Source organism: Balaenoptera borealis (assembly GCF_965194805.1).
Source record: "Balaenoptera borealis genome assembly, chromosome: 2".
Lineage (NCBI taxonomy): Eukaryota > Metazoa > Chordata > Mammalia > Artiodactyla > Balaenopteridae > Balaenoptera > Balaenoptera borealis.
Genome location: NC_138867.1, coordinates 184352167 through 184378522, shown reverse-complemented (window position 1 = coordinate 184378522; position 26356 = coordinate 184352167). Strand labels below are relative to the sequence as shown.

General features: G+C 58.3%; 3 protein-coding genes across 7 annotated transcripts in view; all 3 read left to right on the top strand.

The window, feature by feature from the left end:
* The first annotated feature begins 1587 nt into the window (after positions 1–1587).
* SLC39A3 (solute carrier family 39 member 3) lies at positions 1588–7404 on the top strand. Of its 5 annotated transcripts, XM_082381256.1 has the most exons (4): positions 1597–1719; positions 2337–2452; positions 3175–3513; positions 6475–7404. In XM_082381256.1, the coding sequence occupies exons 3-4, from the start codon at positions 3304–3306 to the stop codon at positions 7207–7209; spliced, it is 945 nt and encodes a 314-aa protein (XP_082237382.1). In that variant the 5' UTR covers positions 1597–1719; positions 2337–2452; positions 3175–3303; the 3' UTR covers positions 7210–7404. The 5 variants fall into 5 exon arrangements, with proteins under 5 accessions (XP_082237384.1, XP_082237382.1, XP_082237383.1 ...); XM_082381258.1 differs by lacking the exon at positions 2337–2452 and having other exon boundaries at positions 1588–1719; positions 3271–3513; XM_082381257.1 differs by lacking the exon at positions 2337–2452.
* A 7476-nt stretch (positions 7405–14880) lies between these two features.
* On the top strand, positions 14881–22865 carry DIRAS1 (DIRAS family GTPase 1). The gene is made up of 2 exons (XM_082381145.1): positions 14881–14970; positions 17685–22865. The coding sequence occupies exon 2, from the start codon at positions 17752–17754 to the stop codon at positions 18346–18348; it is 597 nt and encodes a 198-aa protein (XP_082237271.1). The 5' UTR covers positions 14881–14970; positions 17685–17751; the 3' UTR covers positions 18349–22865.
* A 182-nt stretch (positions 22866–23047) lies between these two features.
* The window catches only part of GNG7 (G protein subunit gamma 7), a 154438-nt gene continuing 151129 nt past the window's right edge, over positions 23048–26356 (top strand). The window contains exon 1 of the mRNA XM_082381594.1: positions 23048–23185. The gene's annotated coding sequence lies outside the window, so the exon portion shown is untranslated. The remainder of the gene's footprint in view (positions 23186–26356) is intronic.

Genomic DNA, 26356 nt, shown 5'->3' with positions numbered 1-26356 from the left:
TCAAGTCGCTGGGTGCAGCCCAGGCTCAAGGAGAGGGGATTATACGAGGACATGAATCCTAGGATGTTGGGATCATTTGGAACCATCTTAGAAGTCTGCCTAATAATATGCTATTATTTCATTAATACTTGTCTCTCCCACTAGACTGTGAACTGTGAGGGCATGGGCTTTTTCACTCCATTTTATTAAAATTTTCAAAAATTGTGATGAGATATACATAACATTAAATTTACCATTTTAACCGTCTTTAAGTGTACAGCTCAGTGGCATTAAGTACATTCACATTGTTGTGCAACCATCCCCATCATCCATCTCCAGAACTTTCTCATCTTCCCAAACTGAAACTCTGTCCCCAGGAAACAATGACTCCCCACCCCCTCCCTCAGCCCCTGGCCCCCACCATCTACTTTCTGTCTCTGTGGATTTGACTAATCTAGGGACCTCCTATGAGTGGGATTACACAGTATTTATCCTTTTGTGACTGTCTTATTTCACTTACCCTGATGTCTTCCAGGTTCATCCATATTGTAGCATTCTCCACTTTATTCTTAGCAACTTTCCCTATGCCTGGCTCATGGTAGGCTGACAATAAGATTTTGGTTAACAAATGAATACAGTCCTCTCTTTCATAAGTCTGGTTGCTTTTATGGGGCAGTGGATCAAGCCATTTTTTAAAAAAATGTCTCCTTCTCCTCACCTAAAAAATATCCGTTTGACCCAGCAATTCCACTCCTGGGTACACATCCTTAAAAAAAAACCTAAAATAGCAATCCACCACCCAGCACTCCTCTTTTTTTAAAAATATATTTTAATTTTATTGGAGTATAGTTGATTTACAATGTTGTGTTAATTTCAGGTGTACAGCAAAGTGATTCAGTTATACATATACATATATTCATTCTTTTTAAGATTCTTTTCTCATATAGGTTATCACAGAATATCGAGTAGAGTTCTCTGTGCTATACAGTAGGTCCTTATTGGTTATCTATCTTATGTATAGTAGTGTGTGTGTGTTCATCCCAAGCCACCTCCCAGCACCCTGATAACCTTTACTGGGCTCTATTATTCCAGAGCGCTTGTCACCTTCTGACATAATTTTATTACTTATTATGTTTGTCGATTTTCTGTCTTCTCCTAGAACGTAAGCTCCAAAAGGGGAGAGATCCTTGTTTTGTTGACAGATGTTCTCCTAGAAAAGGTCCTGGTACATAGGAGGCAGAGATGTTGAACGGATAAATCTGCATCTTAAACCGACGGGAAGGGCATCAGGAGCGAGGACGCTCCGAGAGAGACAGTCACCCGTAGCAAATCGTTTTCTGACAATGGCCAAACCTCGATCCGAACGGGATTCAGCACCTGGAACCCCTGGACAGCTCTGGAAGCCAGACGCTGACGGAACCATTCCCCTAGGGTCGGAGTTTCCCGCCGGAGCCGCCCGGTGCCTGTACCCGCCGCTCTGAGGGAGGAAACTACTTTCCCTTGCCGGTAGGAGAGGTGGAGTCGCGGGGTGAGTGGCAGTCGTAATAGCCAATGGCATGGAGAACTTGGCCCGCTGCGATTGGGGCGGCCAATGGGCAGGGGCGTGGGCGGGGCGTGGGCAGCTGCGCGCCGAGCCGGGGCTAGACCGGGAGCGCTGCAGTGGGGTCGACACGGCGTGGCGGTTGAGCGGCGGGCGGCTCCGGCGGGCGGCTCCGGCGGGCGGGCGAGGACCTGGCGGAGGTACGTGTGGGCCGGGCCTGGGCGGGGCTGGGGGCGGGGGCGGCCCGGGGCCTGGCGGGCTCTGCCGCCTGTTAGCCGAGGCCCCGCCTTTACTGGCGATCTCTGTGATTTGCGTCCGGCTCCGCCAGCGGAGCGCGACTTGTCCCCTCTCGAGCGGGGCGCCCAGTGCAGCGCGGGACACACAGAAGGCGCTCAGTAAGTGCTGAGTGAAAGGATGAATGAATGAGCCCGTCCCCGCTGCCCAGCCCCATCAGCCCCCGGTTTGAGGGCGTCCAGGCCACCCTCACCCCCACTCCACAGACTGGGGCATCCCGACACTCGGCAGGTATTTATTGGGCGCCTACTGTACCTGGCTCTGGGCTGAGGAAGACACACTCCCTGCTCCCGTGGAAGTCGCAGCCCAGGGCGAGTGATGACATTCAGGGACTTTGAATTATGTAGTTCCCTGTAACTCCAATGATGCCAGGGGACGGGGTAGGAGACCCCTCTCCACTGGTGGCATCTGAGCTGACATGGGGACGCGGGCAGTGAGAATTGGGAGGTTGGGGAGAAAGCCTAAGGACAGGGGAGCAGCCGCGGTCCCTCATTCTAATGGTAACATTTTCGGGTCTATCTAGGGCGAGATCTGCTTTACTTTGGCTCATTGAGTCCCCGTAAAGAGGTCCACATGCTTCAGCTCATCCGTTTGTTCAGCCAGCGGTTACTGAGCATCTGTTCTGCGCCAGGCCTTGCGGTGGGTACAAGGGATGCCATTTAGGGCAGGGGGAAGCCCTCCTGAGGGACTGAAAGACAAGCATCATTGGAAGGTCAGGGGAGAGAAGTGGTCCAGGCCTAGAGAACAACAGGTGCAAAGGCCCTGAGGCGGGAATGGGCTTGCCAGTGCAAAGGCCCTGAGGCGGGAATGGGAACGGGGAGGTGGAGCCCGAGCTGATGGTGCAGAGCCTTTGCCTTTGGATTTTATGTAAGGGCGGTGGGACCCAGAACATTCTGCAACAATGGAAATGTTCTCTGTCTGTGCTGTCCAGTACGGCAGCTGCTAGACTCAAGTGGCTATGGAACACTTGAAATGTGGGTAGCGCAACTGAGGAGCTGAATTCTACATTTTATATAAATTTTTTTTTAATTAAAATAAATTTTTTTGGCCGCGCCACATACAGGATCTTAGTTCCCCAACCAGGGATCGAACTCGTGCCCCCCGCAGTGGAAGCGCGGAGTCCTAACCAATGGACCGCCAGGGAATTGCCTACATTTTATTTAATTTTAATTAACTTACACAGACACACGCGGCTAGCGACTGCCGTGTTGGACAGTGCAGCCGTGGAGAATTTTCTGCAAGAGACAGGGATGTGTGCTAGGCCTGGAATGGGGTGAAGTACTGGGGGTGATGGGCTTGGTTGCTCTAGCTGGTCAGATAACCAATCCAACAGCTGACGCGGTTGCCCCTGACATTCACAGTGGCTGGACTGAGGCATGAGCCCCTGGCTGCGTGGCTGGGCCCCGTAGCGCATCGTGGGAGGGGAGTGTGCGCCCACACATGGTTTGGCCCTGCAGTGACCGGTGACCGGAGCAGCCCGGGCCGCCGCCATGGTGAAGTTGTTGGTAGCCAAAATCCTTTGCATGGTGGGCGTGTTTTTCTTCATGCTGCTGGGCTCCCTGCTCCCCGTGAAGATCATCGAGACGGATTTTGAGAAGGCCCATCGTTCGAAAAAGATCCTCTCACTCTGCAACACCTTCGGAGGAGGGGTCTTTCTGGCCACATGCTTCAATGCTTTACTGCCGGCTGTGAGGGAAAAGGTAAGGCTCCCTGGGGTGGTAGCAGCAGCCCTTGGCACCTTATGGCCAATCGTCTCTGGTGCCTTTTGTTTTTTCTTTCCTTTTATTTTTTTTTGTAACTGAGATATAGTTGTTGTGTTTTTGTTTTTCTTTTTCTTTTGGCTGTGCTGCGTGGCTTGCAGGATCTTACTTCTCTGACCACAGACTGAACCCGGGCCCTCAGCAGTGAAAGCACAGAGTCCTAACCACTGGACAGCCAGGGAATTCCCTAATTGAGATATAGTTGATGTACAATATTGTATAAGTTACAGGTGTGCAACATAGTGATTCACAGTTTTTAAAGATTGTACTCCATTTATATTATTATAAACTATTGGCTATATTCCCTGTGGTGTACAGTATATCTTTGTAGCTTATTTATTTTGTACATAATAGTTTGTACTTCTTAATCCCCTACCCTTATCTTGCCCCTCCCCATCTCTGGTGCTTTTCAACCCTGATACCAAGCTCGGGGCCTTGACACTATAAGGGTGACAGGAAGTAGAAAATGAATTTGCTGTGTGACCATGAGTTGGTTGTGTCTCTTCTCTGGGTCTTATCTGGTAAACAAGGGGTTTGAACTAGACCTAGGGTTCCCAGCTGGTGGGCTCATCAGCCATTACTTGACCAGACCACCTGCCCCGGACACATGCACTTTGTCTTGAAGCTGGCGATTGTGGCCTCTCTTCAACTCCTGTATCAGTTAGCTACTGCTGCGTAACAAATTATAACAAACTTAGCATCTTAAAACAACACATGTTTATTCCTACACAGTTTCTGTGGGTCAGCAGTCTGGGAACCACTTGGCTGGGTCCTCTGCTGCCGGCTCTCATGAGGCTGCAATCAAGGTATCTGGTGGGCTGTGGTCTCATCTCAAGGTTTGACTGGGGATGGATTGGCCTCTGAGCCAATGTGGTTGTAAGGCGGGTTCAGTTCCTTCCTGGCTGTCAGACTGAGGGCCCAGTGTCTCCCTGGCTGTTGGTTGGGAGCCACCCTCAGTCCCTGGCCACACTGTGCCATTTGCTTTATCCACAAGCCCCATCCTGTGCCTGGACTCCTGATGTTGAGGGCTGGGAGGTGTTTTATGCTGCTAAGCTTGCGTTCCTCTGTTACACAGCGCGGGAAACTTGTGCACTTGGCGTCGGTGAAGATGAGATCAGAGTCCTCTCTGACACCCTCTGCACCCGCCCCCCCCTGCCGTTTTCCACATTCCCACAGTGCCACCCCTCCGGCCTGGACTGCTGCAATGACCTTGCCCCTCCCCATCCCCCTTCAGTGCTCGGGGCCCTCTCACTGTCCTCCCCAAACCACTCCTGGGCCGCGCCCCTGCCCCAGGCTCCCCACGCCTCAGTGGGCCAGGCCCCTCCTCCTGGCTGCCCGCCAGCCTCAGCCAGAGTGTCTGCCTCACGGTCTGGTGTGGCTGCCACTCACCATTCCGGCTGGTCAGGTTTCAGTGAATTGAAATCAAACCCACTTCAGCGTGCCAGTCCTCAGCCGCACCAGCCACATTTCAAGTCCTCGTGGGCCACGCGAGGCTAGCGGCTTCCATATCAGCACAGATAGAGGACATTTCCACCATCTGGAACGTTCTATGGGACAGCGCTGACTCAAGGATCTGACGAGGATGGCTGGATGTGCCGGCGAGCCTCATGCTCGTTCTCAGCACGTTCACCCAGGGGGGTGGAGAGGTGGGGGGCTCTGGAAACAGCCTCCGGGTGTGTGGAAGCCAGCCCCGTGCAGGCATCAGGGCCAGAAGCCCTGGCTGATATCCCAGTCTGGAGGCCAGAAGTCCGAAACCAAGGTGTCAGTGGGCTGGGTCCTCCGGCCGTGAGAGAGGGTCTATCCCGTGTCCCTCCCAGCTTGTGGGGATCGTCTGTGGTCCTTGGTCCCTTACCTTGTGGCTCCATCACCCCAGCTCTGCCTCCGTTGTCACACGGCCTCTCCCTGTGTGTCTCTCTTCTTCTGTCTCGGAAGGACACCTGTCATTGGATTAAAAGGACATCATCCTTATCCAGGATGATGTCATCTCAAGATCCTTATCTTATGAATGAATTTCCTGGAGTGGCCATAACAGAAGACCAGAGATGGGGGGCTTAAACAGCAGACACTTATTCTCTCCCAGGGCTGGAGGCTGCAAGTCCGAGACCAAGGTGCTGGCAGGGTTTGGTCCTCCTGAGGCCTCTCTCCTTGCTTTGTAGATGGCCACCTCTTGCTGTCTCTTCACATGATGGCTCTTCCTCTTCCTGTAAGGACAGCAGTCCTAGTGGATTAAGTCCATCCTCACAGCCTCCTTTTAACTGAATCACCTGTTTAAAGACCCTATCTCCAAGTATGGTTAGTTTTGTGGCACTAGGGGTTGGGAGACTTTTATATAGAAATTTCCTTTTGTTGGGGAGACACAATTCAGCCCATCACACCTCAGTTATATCTGCAAAGACCCTTCCAAATAAGGTCACATTCTGAGATTCCTGGTGGACATACCTTTTAGGGGTCATGATGCAGCCCACTACACTCTTTTTAAATTGGTTGACATAGTGGACATGACGTGAGGCCTAGTCCCTTTCTAATAGAGTTTTTATTTTTAAATATTTATTTATTGACTGTGCTGGGTCTTAGTTGCGGCATGCAGACTTCTTAGTTGTGGCATGCAGACTTCTCAGTTGCGGCATGCATGTGGGATCTAGTTCCCCGACCAGGGATTGAACCCAGGTCCCCTGCATTGGGAGCGCAGAGTCTTACCCACTGGACCACCAGGGAAGTCCCTTCATTTTTAAATCCATCAAGGATGAGCCACCACTCCTCTTTAAGACCTGTATGATTTGGGTATTTCTGCTACTTGAGAGGTGACGTCTGAAGAACCTGTTGCGTGGGCAGCGGGGGTCTCGGCGGTCGCGCCTCTGAACCTCTCCCCGTCTCTTCCCCCTCTCGCGCCCTCTTCTCCAGCTCCAAAAAGTCCTGAGTCTTGGGCACATCAGCACCGACTACCCGCTGGCCGAGACCATCATGCTGCTGGGCTTCTTCATGACCGTCTTCCTGGAGCAGCTCGTCCTGACCTTCCGCAAGGAGAGGCCGGCCTTTATCGACCTGGAGACATTCAACGCCAGCTCGGACGTGGGCAGCGACTCAGAGTACGAGAGCCCCTTCATGGGTGGCTCGCGGGGCCACACGCTCTACGGGGAGCCCCACGCGCATAGCCACGGGCTGAGTGTCCAGGAGCTGTCGCGCTCCAGCCCGTTGCGGCTCCTCAGCCTGGTCTTCGCCCTGTCGGCCCACTCGGTCTTCGAGGGCCTGGCCCTGGGCCTGCAGGAGGAGGGGGAGAAGGTGGTCAGCCTGTTTGTGGGGGTGGCCATCCACGAGACGCTGGTGGCCGTGGCCCTGGGCATCAGCATGGCCAGGAGCGCCATGGCCCTGAGGGACGCTGCCAAGCTGGCCGTCACCGTGAGCGCCATGATCCCCCTGGGCATCAGCCTCGGCCTGGGCATCGAGAGTGCCCAGGGCGTGCCCAGCAGCGTGGCCTCCGTGCTGCTGCAGGGCCTGGCAGGCGGTACTTTCCTCTTCGTCACTTTCTTTGAGATCCTGGCCAAGGAGCTGGAGGAGAAGAGTGACCGGCTGCTCAAGGTCCTCTTCCTGGTGCTGGGCTACGCCGTCCTGGCGGGCATGGTCTTCCTCAAGTGGTGACCATCCCGCGCCGGGTGCCCCCCCCGCCCCCACCCAGCCGGAGCCTCGCCTCCCCCGAGGGTCCGAGCTCAGCTCCCGGGCTGCGCCTGCGCAGAGGGGCCGCTCGGGACTGCACTGAGCCCCAGATCCTACACCCCCAGCCCTGGGGCACCGCTACTACTTTTACAAATTCTTCTCTTAAAAGTATTCACCAAAGCTGTGTGGCCATGTCATCCGCAGGCGTGGGGGTCTGGTGACTCGCAGGGGAGGTGGCCCCGGGCGTCCAGGTGGGGTCAGACCCAGACCCTCCCCACCCCTAAGCACCGCCGGCTGTGGACGAGTGCGGGAGAGGCCAGCCTCTGTCCTCCGCAGCCCTGGCTACAGTGCCAGCGTCGTAGCCACCCCCCACGCCTTCCCTGGAGCCCTGCAGCGCGTGGCAGGCGTGTCCCCAGGGTGAGCAGAGGGTCCAGTCGCTGTCACGTGATGCCCTGAGGGGTTTCTAAAGGGAGTCCGCCAGCCAGGAGCCTCCATTCGTTCGCGGTTAGTGGGGGTGATGGGGCTGTGATTCCTGCCACCTGAGGCTGTGCTTCTGGGGAGACGGAGGTTCCAGGGATCTCGGAGCCGCCCTCTTCTTCCCTGCTTTCTGGTGCGGCCGCCCTGCCAGGAGAGGTTGCTCTCCAGGGGCTGGGGTTCTGGGCCGGGCTGAGCTGCTCGGCTCCCCGAGGCAACAGAGCCCCAGGGCCGCAGAGAGTGCGGGCAGGCCTGGGGCAGCTTGGCCACAGGGTCTCCAGAACAGGACGACTCCCACAGGCCAGGGTCAGGGGCCATGTGACTCAGCTCCCCCCGCCAGACACAAATGAAGCTAGGACCCCCCCTCGGGGAGCGCAGGAGCCTAACAGCCCCGTGGGGCTGGCTGGCGCGAACCCTCCCCTCCGTGGCAACAAGCTCTGTTAGTGTAGTCATGGCAACCGGCTCCTGCTCCCGGGCTGAGCCAGGGCTGAGGGCCCTTCCGGGGGGACTTGACTGTGTCTGCCCCCAAGCCTGGAGGCGCGGCCTCGGCTTCCCCAGCTCCATCCCATTACTTACACCCTTCCTGTCTTCTCACTTGTCCACTCGGCCATGAGGCCCAGGCTCCTTCCTAGAACCTCTGATTTCCTTCCTCTCACTCACGGTCGCGGCCCAGACCCACACTGGGGAGACCAGCTGTGGCAGTGGGGCCGTCACAGCTTCCCGGCGAGGACGGGCCCCTCTGCCCCGTGGCCCTGGGTGCGGCGGGGCCTCCAGCCAGTCACTCCGGCCCGGTGGTGTTCCAGGAGCAGCTACTTGCTTGTCCCAGGGGGCGTCCCAGGTGCTGGCCTGCTGCCACCTGCCCAACTCCGCGGGCAGGAGAGCACATAACCTCCGCCACGGCCCCAGCCTCATTTGGTGTCAATATGGCTCTCAGGGGGCAGGGCCGTGTGTCCAAGGTCCCCCACTTCCACTCTGTTGGGCGCCCACCCCACCGCTGCTGGAAGTATTGGGCCCATTTCCAGGAACTTCTGTCTGGCTTTTGCCAGGACCCACGTCTGAATCCCGCATGGCCTGACCCTGTCCCCATGCTGGGAAAGTGACCCTTGTGGGCGTGGGACCATCACCTCCACCTTGTCCTAAACCCACCCTTGCTGGTGACCCCTGCCCCTACTTCACTCCACCTTCGCCCCGGGTGGGCGGGATGTCATGGAGTTGCCAGATTCCAGAGCCTGCCTTCAGAAGGGTGTGGCCCATGGGACGGGGCTGGGCAGGGTCCCCCAGGGGCCCCGTCCCCCTGAATCCAGTAGGAACCCCCCCCCGTGGGTGCAGAACAGCCTGCTCCAGGCTTCCCCCCCTCCATACTCCTTCCCCTCCTTTACCTAAAGCACATGCACAGCAGGGTCCCCGCCCTCCCGCCAGCCATCAGCTTCCTGGGATGCCTGGGGACACCACAATCCCCTCCACCCCTCAGTTCCATTTCCCCTTCCCTTCCCTGCACTGGAGCCTTCAGGGTCGCATCATCCCCCCTCACTCTAAGCCAGCTTCCAGACCAGGAAGGGCGCTGCCACACCGGTGAGGGGGGAAACCCCGGGGTCCCCCGCCCGCCCCTCAGACACCGCCACCCCGGTCCCTGGCATCCTCGGATCCCCAGCCTGCCCAGCCTCCGTCTGCCAGGCTCTGGTCTCTCTCTAGGGTCCTGCCAGACCCAGCAAAACTACTTCCAGGCCCCCCAGGGATGCTGGGACCCCAAGAAGTTTGGGGGGTGCTGTGTGTTGTAGGAGAGAATACAGGTTGCCCCCCCAGCACCCCCAATGCCACCCCTCCTGTCTGCTGTGGTTGGAGGGGCCAGGGTCAGCCCTGGCGTCTGCTTCCCGGGGCCACAGGGATGATGGTGTCACTTGGTCAGTTCTGGTCAGCTTTCCCTGCTTTGGCCAAGGATCAAAGTTGAAAGCTGAGGTAAGAAGAAAAATGATCGTCCCATCTGATGGGGGCCCTGGAGAGGCCGACCTTGCTCCTGAGGTCCCCCAGCTCATGGTGGCCGTGTCCAGCCTAGACCAGGGTCTTCTTGTCTAGGCCAACTCAGTGGCTCCATCTCCCCCACACCTGCTCTGACACGACAGGTGCCACGTGGTGACAGCTTTGGCTGAAGAAGCCTGTGGGTTGGTCACCCACCACCTGGGGCCCTGGACCAGCCCTGACATGGAACTGGACGTCGGCCACGAAAGCCTTCATTCACCTCTGTGCAACTTTGCGCCATCGAGGACGTGTCGCTTTGAGATCTGTGTGCGTGTCTCATGGAGGAGAGGGGGGCACACACCTGCTAGTGACCTGTGTATCGCTTGGTGACAACCAGGCACAGCCACCTTCACTTGGACACGAGCGTTCCCAAGTAGCACAAACGCCTTTCTGTTTAAAGAAACAAAACTCCCAGCACAAAACACCAGGCACCACCTTTATCCGGATGTGCCTGGCTGGGTCAAGGCCACCCCTAGCCACTTGGCTGCGACCAGGCAGGCTCTTGGCAGCACGATTATGGGGGCCCAATGCGGGGGTTCAGCAAGCAGGAGGGTTGAGCCAGGACTCAGCTCTGGTCCTTGGTACAGCGTCACCCTCACCGGCCCTGCCGCCCCCGAGCTGAGTGGAGTCGGGGCTCCCAGTGCCGGCGACAGCTGGATGCAGTCAGCTGGGTCCCCCTCCTTGATCTGGAGACAAAAGAGTAGAAAGTTAGGAGGCAGCACCCAGGCCTCGCGGACTGAATCAAGTGTAATAACAGCGTGTTGCGGCTTCTGTTGTCTGCTGTTTGCGTTTCTGCTGAGGGAGAAGTTATTAGTGTGGAGCTGGGGAGGGGGGTGCCGGTTGCCAGCCAGTCTGCGTCTTCTGGGCCCCGAAACACAGGCATCGGACAGGATGCTGTGTCCCTGCACACAGCGCCTCCAGGCCTGCCCTGACCACCAGGTCTGAACCCTCAGCCTTGCCAGGAAGAGAGGGTCATGCAGCCCACCTGTCCCAGCCCGTGTCCACCCTGAGCTGTCTGTCAGCTTTGGTACAGAGCCAGTGACCGACCCACCTGACCTTTTGAGAGCCTCCTGCAGGCTGGGACTGGGCTGGGACTCCTGAGGGCAGAAGGGCACTGCTGCAGGGCTTGGGGTAGTTCTGGGAAGACCCTAGAACTCTTCTCCTGGCTGTCAGTTGGCTGAGGCCAGATTGGGCTGCAGAAGGGAGACCCCGTCCCTCCCCGCCCCTGACACCCTCCAGGCCTCTGCAGCTCCTGGGGCAAGAACAGCTGACCTGGCAGACCGCAGTGTTCTGGCCGAGGGCCCAAGTGATTGCTGTGTGCCCAGCCTGGCAGGAGAGAGCCGAGATGGGCAGGTGGGCCGTTTAGAGCCCCCTGACTCAGTGCCTGCGAGGCACAGCTGAGGTGCTGCGTTTAAAGCAAAAGAAAAGGCCGCCACGGTTCACATGCCCTCTCCTTTGAGGGACCGGCTGGGCCTCCTGCTGAGCTAGTCTTGGCTGGGGCAGGGCCAGAGATTTTGCATTTCTTTCTCTTTTCTTTTTTTTTTTTTTGGCTGTGCTGCACGGCTTGTGGGATCTTAGTTCCTCGACCAGGGATCGAACCTGGGTCCATAGCAGTGAAAGCCGGCGTCCTAACCACTGGACCGCCAGGGAATTCCCAGATTTTGCATTTCTACCAAGCTCCCAGGGGATGCTGGTCTGGGGACACGTTTGAGGTCCATTGCCCTACCCCAGGGTCTCCCCAGCACTGCTGACGTGGTGCTGGGTCATCCTCTGGGGGGCCGTCCTGGATGCCCTGGGGTGTGGAGCAGCCTCCCTGGCCCCACCCACTCAATGCCAGGAGCCCACCCTGGTCATGACAACCACAAATGTCCCCAGACATCGCCCAGGGTCCCCTGGGGGCAGAATCACCCCCAGGGGAGACCCACTGTCCCAGAACCCAAGGCAGCTCACATTCTAGCAAGGGAGACAGATGATAGATGGACATAAAAGGTGATAAGTGCCCTGAAGATAAGCAAGGTGGAGGGAGAGCCACGAAGGGAGACAAAGACTATTTTAGCAGTGTGGTCGGGGGGGGGGGGAATCTCTGAGGGCCTCACTGGAGTCAGAAGATGGGTGAAGAGCTTTTCTGGCAGAGGAAGTGGCCTGTGCAAAGGCCCTGAGGTCTCCCTGCATGTCGTGGTCCTTTTCTCTGACTGATCAAAGCTGTCCGGCTCTCTGTTAAAGGATGCAAGTGTGGCAGGGGTTCATCCTGCTAATGGCTTAGGCTCCAGTGACCCCGCTCCTCGGAGGTGTTGATGACCACACAGCCCCGTATGGTGGAAGAGCCCCTCAGGCCACTCCCAGGGTCTAGGCAGGTGGCTTCAGTGAAGGACCAGCATCTTCCACCAGGGGCTGGGGTCCAGCTCCTACAGGAGCTGGTGGGCAGAATTTGGGCATGAGACACCAGCCCATTCATTTTTTAAGGCAAACTGTGTTTTGACAAATGACCTTCTTATTTTTAAATGTTGACACCAAAGTTAAAAACAAATAAAAAACCTCTGAGGGCCAAACAGCATCGGTGAGAGGCCGTGGCGCCCAGCCTCAGCTTCGCCCACATAATTGCATTAATCCCGGGAGCACAGAAAGAGCAGAGCATGAGACCCAGCCACCTTCCTCCCCGCACGGTGGGTCTGGAGAGCGGCCCCCGCCCGGAGCAGCTGGCAGGAGGCCAATAGGCTGCAAGGCCAGGCGAGGAGCAGGGACCTCTCAGGTGAGTGGCTGTCCCTTTACATTTGCGAGGACTTCTGCTGATCAAGGACAGCCAAAGGCCAGGTGTGCATCCCTGGGCTAGGCCCCCAGACAGCCTGGGACAGCAGAAAGGCTGGCTTGTGGCTTCAGAGCCTGATGGACCCGAGCTCCAGCCCCAGCCCGACCTCTTCCCAGCTGGGCCACCCCAGGGGAGCTGATCCCCTTCTCTGAGCTGATAAAACCCAACCCTCTCCTGCACTGGCGCATGAAGGCCAGGGCTCTCCCGGCTGGCCGTGGGAAAGGGGGGACTGCCGTCCTAGTTTGGGGTGCTCAGGTGGGCGTTGAGCCCTGTGCCCCAGAGAGCGAGGGGGAGACTCTGGGGCCTGTCCTCTCCTGGCTCATCCAGCCGGGAGCCTGGCCTGGGAGCTATAAATAGCAGCCGCAGAGTGGAGCGTGTGCCCACGCTCCTAGGCATGAGTCAGCCTGCCCCGGCCTGGGCTGGTGCCTGGAGAAGCAGAGGGCCGGCCCAAGGCTGGAGGCCTGGCCCAGTGTCCCTGGTCACTCAGAGACGTAAGCAGGCAGGCAGTCGGAGCGGGAGGGAGCGGGGCTGTCATCTCTGAGCGCCTGTGTGCCCGGCAGCCCCAGGAGGGTGGACGTCATGGCCGATCGATCGCTCCCAGCAACCCTGGGAGGCAAGACAATGGTGATCCTCATTCACAGATGGGGAGACTGAGGCTCAGAGGAGCGCTTGGCCGGGATGCGGAGATCCACGGGGCTGTCTCCATCGCTGGCTGAGAGCACTTGGAGATGTGGGGCTGGGGCCAGGCCACCCTCTGTGGTGCCCCACATGGCCTAGGACAGGGCAGGAGTGGGGTGTGCCTGGGGAACAGCTCCAGGCAGCCGGGGTTGGATGGGGAACTGGAGGGGAGCTTGGGTCAGGTCGGGAGGAACTTGAATGCCAGTCTGAGAAGCTGGACCTTGACCCGGAAGTGAAGGAAGCCACGGGTGGCATGAGAGCAGGGGAGTCTGTGCAGTGAAGGCCAGGGTAGAAGGAAGGCTGGAGGAGGCTGTCCTGGGAGGCCAGGAAGGAGGCGGGTGGGATGGTCCAGGTGCTAGAGGCCGGGAGGTGCAGTGGAGGAGCTGAATCAGGGAGAAATGGGGCCCTTCAAGCCCCCAAAGCAGGACGAACCTCAGAGGCCCAGCCTCTGGGGGAACCAGATGGTCTTGGGGGCAGTGCCCACCTCTCCAAGGGAGCAGGAAGGGTCTGGCTCAGCCAGAGCCACAGACAAGTTGGGTCAGCAAAAATCAAGGAGCCAAGAGCCACAGGAGCCCTTGGGCTCCAGCCGACCATCTGCTCACATTACCTCATGATGGGGAGCTCACCACCCTACAAAGAGCCTCTTTCACCCTCCGACTGCTCTGACCCCAGAAAGTCCCTCCTTGTGGGACCCTTAGTGTCAGCCTACCCATCGAGGGGTGCCTGCTTCTAACAGGCTTGGGCCCTGGGGCGTTCTCACACCCACCCTTGCCTGGTTCAGTTGCTGTTTCCCAAAGCCCAGTCTTCTCTGAGATGAGTCTCCATCCTCTCCAGTCTTCAGGAGGGAGGGGTGATGGTACCCTGTTGGCTTAAACGTGGACACACAGATGTCAACCGCACAGACGCTTCCCAAAGGCAAATGTTTATTCTCAGAGACAACTCCTATTTGATGAAGATAACATTTTCCTACCAGAAAACTGCAAATCCATTCCCCTTGGCTCCCTTTGTTCACCCCCAGCTTCAAAAGCAACTGCCCTCCCACCCCACCCCTGCCCCCAACTCAAGGGCCCAATTGCCATCTCTGCCTTGGTGGCCTGCCCTTAGGGGCACCAACCCACACCAAGTCCCACCCTGCCAGGACAAATCCCCCGGGAAGGGGACTAGTCTCCAGGTACGTCCCCACTGCCCCGAGCCCCCTTGGGCCACCTCTGCCTTCTCATACATCTATTGATTGATTGATTGATTATTCATTCCATCAATGCCCGCCCCCCGCTGGGGGACCCTGCCCTGGACCTTCACTCCCACCAGCCCAAGGGTGTCCCGTTCTGTTCCCCCAGGTCCCTTGTCTGCAGTTCTGCCAACTGGCCCCTTTTCTTTGCTCCTGGGTGACCTCGGCTCTGCCCCCATCTTGCCCAGCGGCCGGCTGCTGGGTGGTCCTGGGGTGCGCCAGCTTCCTCCCGGGGAAGCAGACCCCACCCCTATGGCGTCCCCGGCAGGAGCCGGTGTTCACCGGGCGGGGGCGCGGGGCGGGGGTCCAGATGGGGGTCGGGGGGGGCTGCGCGCGCGGCGGGGCGCGGGGCGGCGGTGACCTTGTCCGGGGGCGCGGGGCCGGGGGGAGGGGCGGAGCGCGGCGCCCGGCGGCGGGCGGGGACGGGCGGGGACGGGCGCGGGCGCGGCGGCGGCAGCTCGGGCGTGCGGGGGGCGGCGGCGCCCGAGCGGACACGGAGACGGCCAGCAGCAGCCGCGGCGGCGCCGCAGGGACGAGCGCCCAGGTAGGCGGCCGGGGCGGGGGACCGGGGCCCGCTGCGTCCCCCCGCGAGGCCCGCAGGTTCTCTCCCCGCGCGCCCTCCTTTGTCCGAGCCCCACCCTCCCCGGCCGCGAGGCCGGGCCATCCACCGGACCCCCCTCCCCGGTCCGGCTGGGCCCCGGCCGGGCCGCCCTCCGCGCCCACCTTGGACAGCTCCCTCCCGGCATCACCCCTCCCCCACTGTACTGACGGGCAGCCTTTCGGCAGAGCCAGCCCCTCCTCCGGCCCACAGGAGCCCCCCTGGGTCCCGCTGTCAGGGCCCCTCCAGGAGGAATCGAGTGGGCCCCGAGCCCGTCTCCCCGCACCGCCGCCCCGTTCAGCCCTCCTGCTCCCTCTCCCAGCCGAGGCCCTCATCCAGGAGCCCCTCCTCTGGTGGACGGCCCTCCCCCACCACTTAGATCCTCCTCGGGCCCAGGGGAGCCCCCTCTCCTCAAACCCCTCCACTGGTCAGGTAGTCCCTATGTCAGACCCCCTTGGGGCAGGCAGCCCGAGCCCCGAGGCCCTCCCCTGGGTTGGGGCCTGCTTTCTTGCACCTGAGGTCGCTCCAACCTCCCAGTAGCAGTGGGCTCCGGGGACCCAGGACCGGGCAGCTTCCTCTGGCCCGGGAGCCTCAGGGTGGGCTGCCTTGCACAGGGGAAGGACCCCAGGCTGTGTAACCAGCCGGGGCCGGGTTCAAATCCTGCTCTGCTCTGCCACCTCTCTGCTGTGACCTTGAGCCCGTGCCACCCCGTTTTGCGCCTTGGTGCCCACAGCCCCCTCCCCCCAACCCCAGCCCATGGGAGGTGCGGGTGGTTTTCAAATGGCACCGGGTGGGTTCCTGGCGTGGGTTTGCGGGTTATTGAACGGAGCTCCTCGTCAGGGATCCCAGGCCCCGGTGGGCCCCTCCCGGAGGACACCCCTGCTGACAGGCCTGGAGCACTGCCAGGGGGTCTGCACCCAGAGCGAGGCAAGGGCTGGGTCCGGGGTGGCAGAACGGACGGTCACCGGCCACCCCAGGTCCCTCGGCCAGTTGTGGCGGTGCCTGGCCGCATGCTGCTGAGCCCACTTCTTGGGGCGCCCACCCAGGAAAGGTAGTGACTTCAGAGCAGGCTGGCAGCCCTGCCAGCCCCCCCCGCAGTGCTATGCATGTCACCGAGATGACTCGAAACAGTCCCCCACGCCTTAGAACCGCTAAAGCTCCTACAAGTTTGCCTGGCACGTAACTTGTGAGGTACGTGTCGGCTGTTACCTTCTCCGTATGTCTTTTTCCGACAAACCTGGTACTTTTGATCATTGAGAATGTGCCTTCCCAACCCACGACCAGCCGAGTGCTTTACACCCTGGGCCCCTGTGATTGATAACCATGTCCGTCCATCTTTACTGAGGGCTCTGTGTGCCAGGCACCTGGCCAAGGGCTTTATCCAGCTTGTGGCACTGCTTGCCCCAGCAGCTCCGTGGAGTGGGCACTGAGACTGCTCACATTTCACAGATGAGAACATCGAGGCTCGGGAACATCAATTTACTTGCCCGGGTTTTCACCGCCAGGGTCCTTCACACCATTGGGTCTTGCTCCCCGCCCCCCCCGCTCCCGCCCACCACACACACACCTGAGGGAAGTAGCATGGCCTGGGTGCAATCTTGCCATATCTTCTCTATCCCATTGTAGACCCCGCCCCATGTTGAGGGACCCTCAGAGATGGCTGAGAAGGAGGCAGGGAAGGGGTCTCTGCTGTTTCTATAAGTAAGGACGCAGATGCCTGGAGACAGGCTTCCTGCCTTCCCACCCCCAGGTCACGGTTCTTCTCCCACCTCCATCATTTCAGGAATTGCTGTGCTGTGTGACCTCCCGAGGTCACTGGACCTCTCTGAGCACAGGGTAGGGGAGAGGGGAGAAGAGGACCCCCTCGCAGGAAGTTCTGTTCCTACGGACACATCAGACCTGAGCGGGAGGCCAGGGCAGGCCAGACCATAGTCTGGGTTTGGAGTTCAGGGAGCGAGGCTTTCTCTCTTTAGGCTAAGTTTTACTTTTCTCATCTACAGCCTGGGCTGCTGTGGGAAACCCACTTTATGATTTGCAAATTCTTGGACCTCTAGCACCAGGATCACAGTTATGGGATGAGGGGAGGAGAAGAGCTTTAAAATGCAAGTTCCCAGGGCTGTGGCCCTGAACCAAAGGATTCACCACTTCCAGGGCTGAGGCCCTGCAATCTGCATTTTAAAGATGCCCTACCACACAGCTCCCATGAGGTTGAGGAGCCCCTGGGCGGGGGTGAGAGCAGGGAGCCTGTGATGGCCGGAGAGAGGCACCCCTTTACTTATTTCGCAGAGGAGAAACCTGAGGCTCAGGGTGGCAAAGCAGCTTGCCCAGGTCACAAAGCCAGGGAAAAGCCAGTGCCACCTGGGGGCTGGGGGAGCATGCAGGTGGAGAAAGCAGTTGGTGTGCACCCCACGCTGGCATCTCCATGCCTCTTCCAGCCCAGAGACCACCCCCCCGCCCCGGGGAAGGAATTTAGGCCCCAGATTTCATTGAGGGGAAGCAGACAGGCAGAGGGTCTGGCTCTGAGCCTGTGTGCAGGGCAGAATGGCAGAGTCAACCAAATCAACCGGGATGCAGGAGAAATGCCGCTCCTCTGAGAAGCCGCCCTTCCCGCCCCCTCCCAAGTGGGTGGTCGCTCTTGTCTGACACTCCTCTCTGTGCAGGGTCGGTCTGGGGTTCTAGCAGCCGAAGCGAGCCCTCCCGGCCCCACCCCGCACCCCCGCGTGGAAGATGCCTGAACAGAGCAATGACTACCGGGTGGTGGTGTTCGGGGCGGGCGGCGTGGGCAAGAGCTCGCTAGTGCTGCGCTTCGTCAAGGGCACGTTCCGGGACACCTACATCCCCACCATCGAGGACACCTACCGGCAGGTCATCAGCTGCGACAAGAGCGTGTGCACGCTGCAGATCACCGACACCACGGGCAGCCACCAGTTCCCGGCCATGCAGCGGCTGTCCATCTCCAAGGGCCACGCCTTCATCCTGGTCTTCTCGGTCACCAGCAAGCAGTCGCTGGAGGAGCTGGGCCCCATCTACAAGCTCATCGTGCAGATCAAGGGCAGCGTGGAGGACATCCCCGTCATGCTGGTGGGCAACAAGTGCGATGAGACCCAGCGGGAGGTGGACACCCGCGAGGCCCAGGCCGTGGCCCAGGAGTGGAAGTGCGCCTTCATGGAGACATCGGCCAAGATGAACTACAACGTCAAGGAGCTCTTCCAGGAGCTGCTCACGCTGGAGACACGCCGGAACATGAGCCTGAACATCGATGGCAAGCGCTCCAGCAAACAGAAGAGGACAGACCGCATCAAGGGCAAATGCGTCCTCATGTGAGCCCAGAGCGCCCACCGCCGGCGCCCCGCTGTCCCGGCCCCAGGCCTCTCCCCACGTCCTGTGCCCCCGCTCCCTGCCGCCCCCCCCACCCCCACCCCCCGCCTCCTCTTCCCTCTCCTTCTCCTCCTCTTCCTTCTTTCCCCTTCCCCCACCATCTCTTCCACTTCTTTCTCTCCAACATCTCCGGCGGGGAAACTGAGGCCCTGCCGAGCCTGTGGCAGACCTGGGGCTCCAACCCGGCTCTGCCGTGTCACTCTGACTTCCCCTCCCTCTTTGCCCCGCCCACCGTCCTGTCTGTACGCACCCCCCCAAAGCCAAGCGCTGGAGGCGGCCCCCTTGATCTGCACATGGGAAAACGGGGGAAGCTGCCTGTCCCCATAGGGACTGAGGATGCCGGTTTTTCCTCCATCTCCGTGTCTCCCAGGACTCCCACCTCTGACTCTGCCCCCTGGGTGCCCCCAGCCAGACCTGCACCCTGCCCCTACATTAGATCACTGTGACCTTGCCGGGGAGGAGGGAGTTGAAACGCACATGGACCTCAGATTTTCTTTTCTCCTACTTGGTGTTTGACATACACTCCTCTCCCCCTTCCATCCCTCATGACCTCTGGCCTGTGCCCCCCTCCCCAGGTCCCAGACCACCCCTCTCACCCCCGTCCCCACGGATTGGTGGGGCGCCTTGCGGGCTGGGTCTCAGGCTGCCAGGCAATAACCACAGGGCTCACAGCAGTGCCCCGCCAGCCCGGAATCTCACTCCTCGCCCCGCCTGGGCTTGGGGTGCAGGCAGGGGAGGCCTGGGACCGGCCGATGGCCACGGCACAACTCCAGGGGACGGTCTGGAATTAATATGGAGGGCCTTCCCGGACATAGCCCTCAGACAGAGATCGAGACAGTTTGTCGCCACCGAGCCCAGGGCAGGGGGCCTGGGGTGTTGTTGAGGGGTTGCCGGGCCCCGTCCAGAGGCAGGCATCTGGACCCAGCACCGGCAGGATCTGAGGGGCTGGACGCAGAGCTCTGCCCAGCCCAATTCCTCCCACCTATGGGGCCCCCCGGGGGGGGCACCCAGGAAGGCGTGGGTCCTGAAGTCAGGGTGTGCCCACCACCACCGTGAGATTCTGTTTTTGTGAGTGTCTAGATGACACCACACTCATGGGACCCAGTGAGGCCGTGTCGGACAGTATGAAGGTGACCTGTAGGCCTGGGGTGGGGTGGGGGGCACCCATGGGATGATGCATTGGGCCCCTTGGTGTGCTGGGCAGATGGCTTGTGTCTAAGCGTGTGTGGGGGGCTCCTGTGTGTGTGATGGTCTGTCGTGTGATCCCAGTGTAGGGTGTATGCAGGGGTGGGTCGTGTGGTTGCCAGGAGGACTAGACACCTGTGATGTGTGAGCCTTGGCACCTGCAAGAGTGTGACTGTGTGCAGCTGCGTTTTCGGGAGTGGGTTTCGGGATTTAGCAGAGAGCATCTGTGGACCTGTTTGTCCTGACTGTCTGAGGAGCACCACGCCTGCTGCACTCTGTCGTAAGGGGGCTCTCAGCCCAACATCTGTATCCATCAGCCGTTGCTGGGGAACACATGAGCGCAAACTCAGCAACTTGCAACAGCACACATTTGTGGTCTCAGCATGAGGCCAGCTGGGCTGTGGTCTCATCCAAAGGCGTGACCAGGGACAGATCCACATCCAGCTCATGTGCTCCTGGGCAGCATTCAGTTGCCTGTGGTCTCAGGACTGAGGGTCTCAGCTGCCTGCTGGCCGTGGCTGGAGCTGCCCTCAGCTCCCTGCCTCCTGGGCCTCTCCCTGGGGCCACTCGCAGCGCTGGTGTCATTAGGTGCAAGGAAGCGGCACGTGTGTGTGTACGTGTGCGTGTGCACCCACAAAAGAGAGGTCATGTGACCGCGTGGACTGTACATGGGTAAGAGGGACTGTTTGTGTCCATCTTGGTAGCAGTGTGTTTTTCTCCTTCTGCATCTGTATGGCTGTTCACTCCGCAAATATTTACTGGGCCCACTGTGAGAGGGAGGGAGTGTGTGTGTGTGCACGTGTGTGTCACCGCCTGGCGCGTGGACAGGCCCACGGAAGAAAAGGCAGCATCCTGTCTGAGCACAGCGGAACACCCCTGTCCTGTGGCGGGTCCAGGGCCCACCAGCAGCTGGTGTTGACCCCTCCCACTTGAAGGTGCCGGAGAAAGTGGGGCTGCGCAGGGGTCTGCGGCCCTTTCTCAGGGACACACCCTGATAGCACAATCTCCCTGGGGCTCTGCCTGCCTCCAGGCCTCTTCTGCCCCAGGCCCTGCCCCGACCCTGGGGTTCTCCAGCAGGAGGGGGCCAGAGCCTGCCCCAGCTGCTGGCCCATCCTGCCTCGGCACCCCTGGGTCTGGGGACCGTGCCAGGCCATGCTTGCTGTCCCCGCCCCTGCCCCCTCACCTCCCGCATGTGGGTGCCCCCCGCCCCCCGCTGTGGGGTCTGTGTAGCATTCGCTCTACAAATAGTCTTCCTGCAATAAAGAAGTGGATTCCGCATTCCCCAACAGTGTGCCTTTTTTGGGATGGGGAGGTCAGCTCGCCACCTGTAAAGGATGAGAGACCGGAAAGATGAGGGGTGAGGGATGGGTCTGTGGGAAGAGTTCGGACTTTTGTGACGAGGACTCTGGGGCATCATGGGAACGTTTCAGTGCTTCTCCCCTGTGGCCCCCACAAGAGATCACGCTGGCCCTGCTGGACCCTGTACTTCCTGCAGCCAGTGAGGTGACCGGGCAGGCACTATGATCCTCATATTACCTGGGGAACAACCTGCAGGATGTAAAGCAACTATACTCCAATAAAAATTAATTAAAAGAACAACAACAACAAACAAACCTGCAGGGCCTCAGTTTTCCCATCCACTAAATGGCTCAGGGCAGATTTCGTGAATTTATAAACAAGGCCAGGACTAGGGTGAGATAGTGAGGCACTCGCCATGTGTGACAAAAAACTCAGCCATCTAGATACATATTTTACTGCAATATTTAATGTAAAGGAAGCCATGATGAACACAACATCACTATTTGAAATAAAGACAGGATCTGACAGGGCTGGGGCTAGAGAGTAGCAAGGGAGGTGGTTTGCACAAGCGCAGAATCAAATTTTGTCTTTAGTTATTTTGTTCATCATGGATTATTTCTGCATTTATTTTGACTTTTTAAAATATGGCATTTATATAGTATTTATCTGGATGGTGAGTGTTTTGGGGTGCCCCTTTAGGTTCAGGATTTGAGAAAAGTGCCTCACTTGCCTCACCCCAGCCCTGCCCTAATCTGTCTTTGGGGCTGCAAGAATCGCCAGATCTGATTTTTCAAGAGTGCCTGGAAATCTGGATTTCTTTTTGTGAAACAACCTGATTTTTTTTTTTTTAATATTTTAAATTTATTTATTTATTTATTTATGGCTGTGTTGGGTCTTCGTTTCTGTGCGAGGGCTTTCTCTAGTTGTGGCAAGCGGGGGCCACTCCTCATCGCGGTGCGCGGGCCTCTCATTATCGCGGCCTCTCTTGTTGCGGAGCACAGGCTCCAGATGCGCAGGCTCAGCAATTGTGGCTCACGGGCCCAGCCGCTCCGCGGCATGTGGGATCTTCTCAGACCAGGGCTCGAACCCATGTCCCCTACATTGGCAGGCAGATTCTCAACCACTGCGCCACCAGGGAAGCCCAACAACCTGATTTTTAAATGTTGGCAACGAAATTAGAATTTTATAGCATTTGGGGCCACCAGTTTGCAACCCTTGTGCAGACAGTAATTCCTCCTGTGGGATGGAGCTGGGGAGTGAGATGCTGTCTCCAGGCACCTGGTTCTGTCTGTGCACTGCAGGGGGTGAGCAGGGAGGTTCCTGCAGGGATGACAGCAGCCCTGGGGGGGCCCAGCTGGGGGGCCAGCAGCTCAGATCACAGAGTAACAGTGTTGCACAAAGCTCTGGAAGTCCCAGAATACAGTGGCTCCATCCTCCTGTATAAGAAAGTCTCCCCTCCATGACCGCTGGGTACTTTTGGAGACATACCAAATGTTTCCCAGCATCAACGAGGGAGCATGTTAAACATGCACATTCCAGGGGTTCAGTTCCTTTCAGGATTCTGGTTCATTCGATCTGGGTGGGGGCCCAGGAATCTGCATTTTGCAATCAAGACCCAGGAGTTAGGATATTAAGAAACCCTGGACAGGGTTGGGCGCATGACCTTGAGTTTAACCTCTCGGAGACTCAGTTTCCATCCCTGTAAAACGGGGGGGGTAATATCGTCTCGCCTCCTAGCCTTATGCAGAGCGTTCAACGAGAGGAAGCAGTTATTATTATTGTCCTGCATGTCAAGCGACTGATTAGGAGGGGACATTTTCTCCCCGCACGTGAGGTAGGATTCGGATTTGAAGCCGCGGCCCCACCCGGGATTCGAACTCGCGAAACGCCTTGCATCTCCTCGACGTCACTAAGTCACCTCTGAAACTCGGCTCGCCGCCCCGCGGCGGGGTCGACCACACTGTACCTATTTGCATATTAGCATAGCTCCTCCCCCCTGCGCGTTCTCCCCTTGCGGGTGGCCAGCAGCGGTGCCACTCAACGCTCCGCCTCCAGGCCCCGCCCACGCCCCACGCCCCACCCCCTCCCCCAGGCGCAGCCTACCCCGCTGTCTGCCCTGCGCCCCGCCCCGAGCCCTGGCTCCCGCCGCCGGCTCCCGCGATTGGCCGCATTGGGCGCCAATGCCCGCCCCCTGCGAGCCGCCCCCGCCCCCGCGTAGGGGAGCGAGCGCTCGCGGGCCCGTGGTGGGTTCGGCTGCGCTGCGTGAGGGGCTGAGGCGGCTGTGGTGGCGCGAGCGCAGGTAAGGGCGCGTGCGGCCGCGATTTGGGCCAGGGTCTGCCGCCCCCGCCTCGAGTGCCAGGGGCAGGGCGCGGCCGGGGCGGAGGGGAGGCCCGGGCGGCCGCGGGTGGCGAGTCCTGGAACGGCTGCGGACGGAATCGGGGGTCGGGGTCTGTGAGGAGGGGCCGGGGATTCGGCTTAGGGGTTGGGGTCGGGGTTCCTGAAGGGGGTGCTGGGCCGGGGGTTTGGGGTGGAGTTGGGGGCTGGAGCTGGGGGTCGAGGTTAGGTGGGGAGGGGACTGCGATGGAGTTGGGGGTCCCGGTGGTCGAGGAGGGTGATCGAGGTACTCGGGGTCAGGGTGAGCTGGCACAGGGCCAGAGAGCAGAGTTTGGGGGAGCCGAGGGAAGAGGGGGTGTCAGGCTCCTTTCAGAAAGCTTCCGAGGGCTATGAGGAGAAATGGAGAGTTAGGAGTCTGTGAGTGATGAGAAAGGGGGGGGGAGGGAGGTGGAATAGAAGCTGAGAGACCCCCCCCCCCCGTTTTGCAGGAGGTTGATTATTCAGGAGGAAATGGGGGGATCTCGGTTAGAAGTCAGTTATGAGGACTGTGGAGGGGAATCCCCCCCACTTTGGCTAATCATCTGGTGTAGAAGGGGGCATGGGGCAGAAACCCCTTGGCAAGGCAGTGAGCTGCAGGAGATGGGCTTTGGACACACTTTGCAAGTTCTGTTTCTGGGAGGCAGGGTGCAAAGGGGAAGCAGAAAGGCTCGTGTTGGTGACCGAATTTTTCAGGAATTTGGGGGCTCAGGAGCCCAGAATCAAAGTGGGAGTTTTGGGGACAATGATATTGAGGGAAGTGGGTGGCACTTTTATTTTTCCTGGGGAGCGGGGGTTGCTCGGGGCTGGAAGGTGGGCGGTACAAGACAGGCGTGATGAGCAGCAAAGAGCCTTCACCATTGCTAGGTGTCAGCGAGGCAAATGCCAAGTTCACAGACTTGTTCAGTCGCGTGCTGTGGTCTTGCACGGGTTGAGAGTGTAGCGGGCTCTGGAAGGTGGGCCTGTGTTCCCATGTCCACTCGGGCTGCTTGCTTGGCTGTGTCGCTTCTGGGGATTTAGTTTACTCCTCTGTAAAGTGGGAATAATAAAATAGGAGCAGGTACCTCACAGGATGGCTGCGAGGGTCAAATGAGGGGATGCGTGTACCTCGCACGCTCCTGGCACGTGGCGAGGGTACGTGCGCGTTGATAATGATGTTCTAAATTAAGGCTTTTTGGGGGGGAGGAAGGTGGGTGGGTAGAATTACTGGGTTGTCAGGGAGGGGAGGGAAGGAATCACTTGAAGCTTGACACCAGTCCCTCAATCTTAGGGTGCACATAAGAGTCCCCTCTGGAGCTTTAAAAAAGAATCTGCAAAAAATATTGTGTCTTCATATTATTAAAAATGAGGGGAAAACAACAACAAAAGCCAGATCTACCTGCATCTGCCTGGATTCTGAAGCTTTATCAAGGAACAAGCACATCTACTTAAGAGAAAGCTTCTCGGGTGGTTTTGATTAAGTGTACCCCACAGGAGCCATTCGGATGTGTGCCCTGAAGGGAACCACTGGGCCACGATTATATGAGCTTTACAGCTTGAGTTCACGTGATGGACCAGGGTCTTTCCCCTTGGCAGTGCTGACAAACATCGCACTGCTGGCATTGGGGCCGGGTCTGTGGGGGGCCGTCCTGGGCACTGGGGGGTGTGGAGTAGCATCCCTGGCCCCATCCACTCAATGCCAGGACTCCTCCCCCGCCAGTGTGACAATGACAGATGTCCCCAGATGTCACCCCCTGCCCCCAGGGAGCAGAATCACCCCTGGTGGAGACACCTTTCGGAAACAAAACTAAGTTATTTTCTCCTTTAAAGATCACACCTCGCCTTTGATCCTTAGGAAGTATGGCCATTCAGATTTGGGTTGGTTTTTGTATCATCTCGTGTTCTGGTTTTGAGAGGAAAAAAAAAATCACACCGCTTTTAGAGAATTTTAGAAATGCTGACTTCTTTCTAGGTGGGTCTTTTGTGTGGCTTTTGAACACTTAGGCTGATTTTGAATATAGGATTAATTGATTGGCTGCAGTCACTGAAAGATGCCTGCATTTGCGATTTGTTTCCTTGGTTGTAACCTAGTGCAGGAGGCTTCTACAGGAGCTTGAGTTCTTCCAGTGGTTCTTGGTCTCCAACTGCAAATAATTGTGACTGATGCCATTGTTTTCTGCTCCATGTTTCATAAAGCCTGGGGCCCTATAGTTTGAAGGAAAAGACAACTGAATATGAATTACCCTGACACACAGACAGTTCTGCTTCGTGCTTACTGAATGGAAGCATTTTTTTGGGTACACCCTGTTGTGATGTAAAAAGTGCCTTCTTCTCACCAAAGTGTTATTACAGGTTTTCTCATTTGCATCTGGAAACAAATAGTCGTCTTTAAAATTGTATTTCCTATGGCATTTGTGTTGTTTTTTTTTGGCTGTGCCAAGGGGCATGCAGGATCTTAGGTCCCCAGCCAGGGATTGAACCCATGCCCCCTGCAGTGGAAGCGCAGTCTTAACCACTGGACCGCCAGGGAAGTCCCAGGCATTTGTGTTCTTGAAGCTCCTGTGTAATTTCTTAGGGAAGCGTGGTTGGGCCCGGCCTCCATGACTTTGGAACTTTCAGGAGCTTTCTAGAGAGGACGGTACCCAGGACAGTTGCGTGATTGCTGGGTGTTGACACAAACTTCAACCCCTTCCATTGCTCCCCGCAGGCTGCTGTGTCTTCACAGCCCAAGGGTGATGGGCCGAGCCACGTCTTTGTTCTGGGAAGGTTTGTCTCCTGCAGGCCCCATCCTTGACGATGTCAAGGTTTGCCGTGTTCAATGCTCATTTCAGCAGCTCTGGACCTCGCTTTTCACCGCTTCTCTCTTGTGCTGCCCTTGGGCATGTCCTCTCCCTCTCTCTCTTCAGGGTCTAGAGAAAAGTGTTCATTCCGTATGTCACCCAGGAGACCTCAGAGACCAGACTGGGTCACTGAAAAGGTGGGTGACTTGTCCCAGGCACTCACATCCCGCCCCCTCCTTGTCCACGCTGTGACGTTGCATCTTGTCCTGCCAGCTGGTGGATAGGGGGGCTTGTGGGCAGCTCTGAGACTCTAACAGAAACAGTACCAGTTCTCCCTGAGA

Bases quoted from the DNA above. Each gene is read 5' to 3' on its own strand.
- SLC39A3 (XM_082381255.1), top strand. From the start codon at position 1,942: ATGAGCCCGTCCCCGCTGCCCAGCCCCATCAGCCCCCGGTTTGAGGGC. The intron at 2,045-2,336 runs GTATTTATTGGG...GGGTCTATCTAG, and splicing joins GGCATCCCGACACTCGGCAG to GGCGAGATCTGCTTTACTTT. The intron at 2,453-6,474 runs GTGGGTACAAGG...CCTCTTCTCCAG, and splicing joins GTTCTGCGCCAGGCCTTGCG to CTCCAAAAAGTCCTGAGTCT.
- DIRAS1 (XM_082381145.1), top strand. From the start codon at position 17,752: ATGCCTGAACAGAGCAATGACTACCGGGTGGTGGTGTTCGGGGCGGGC.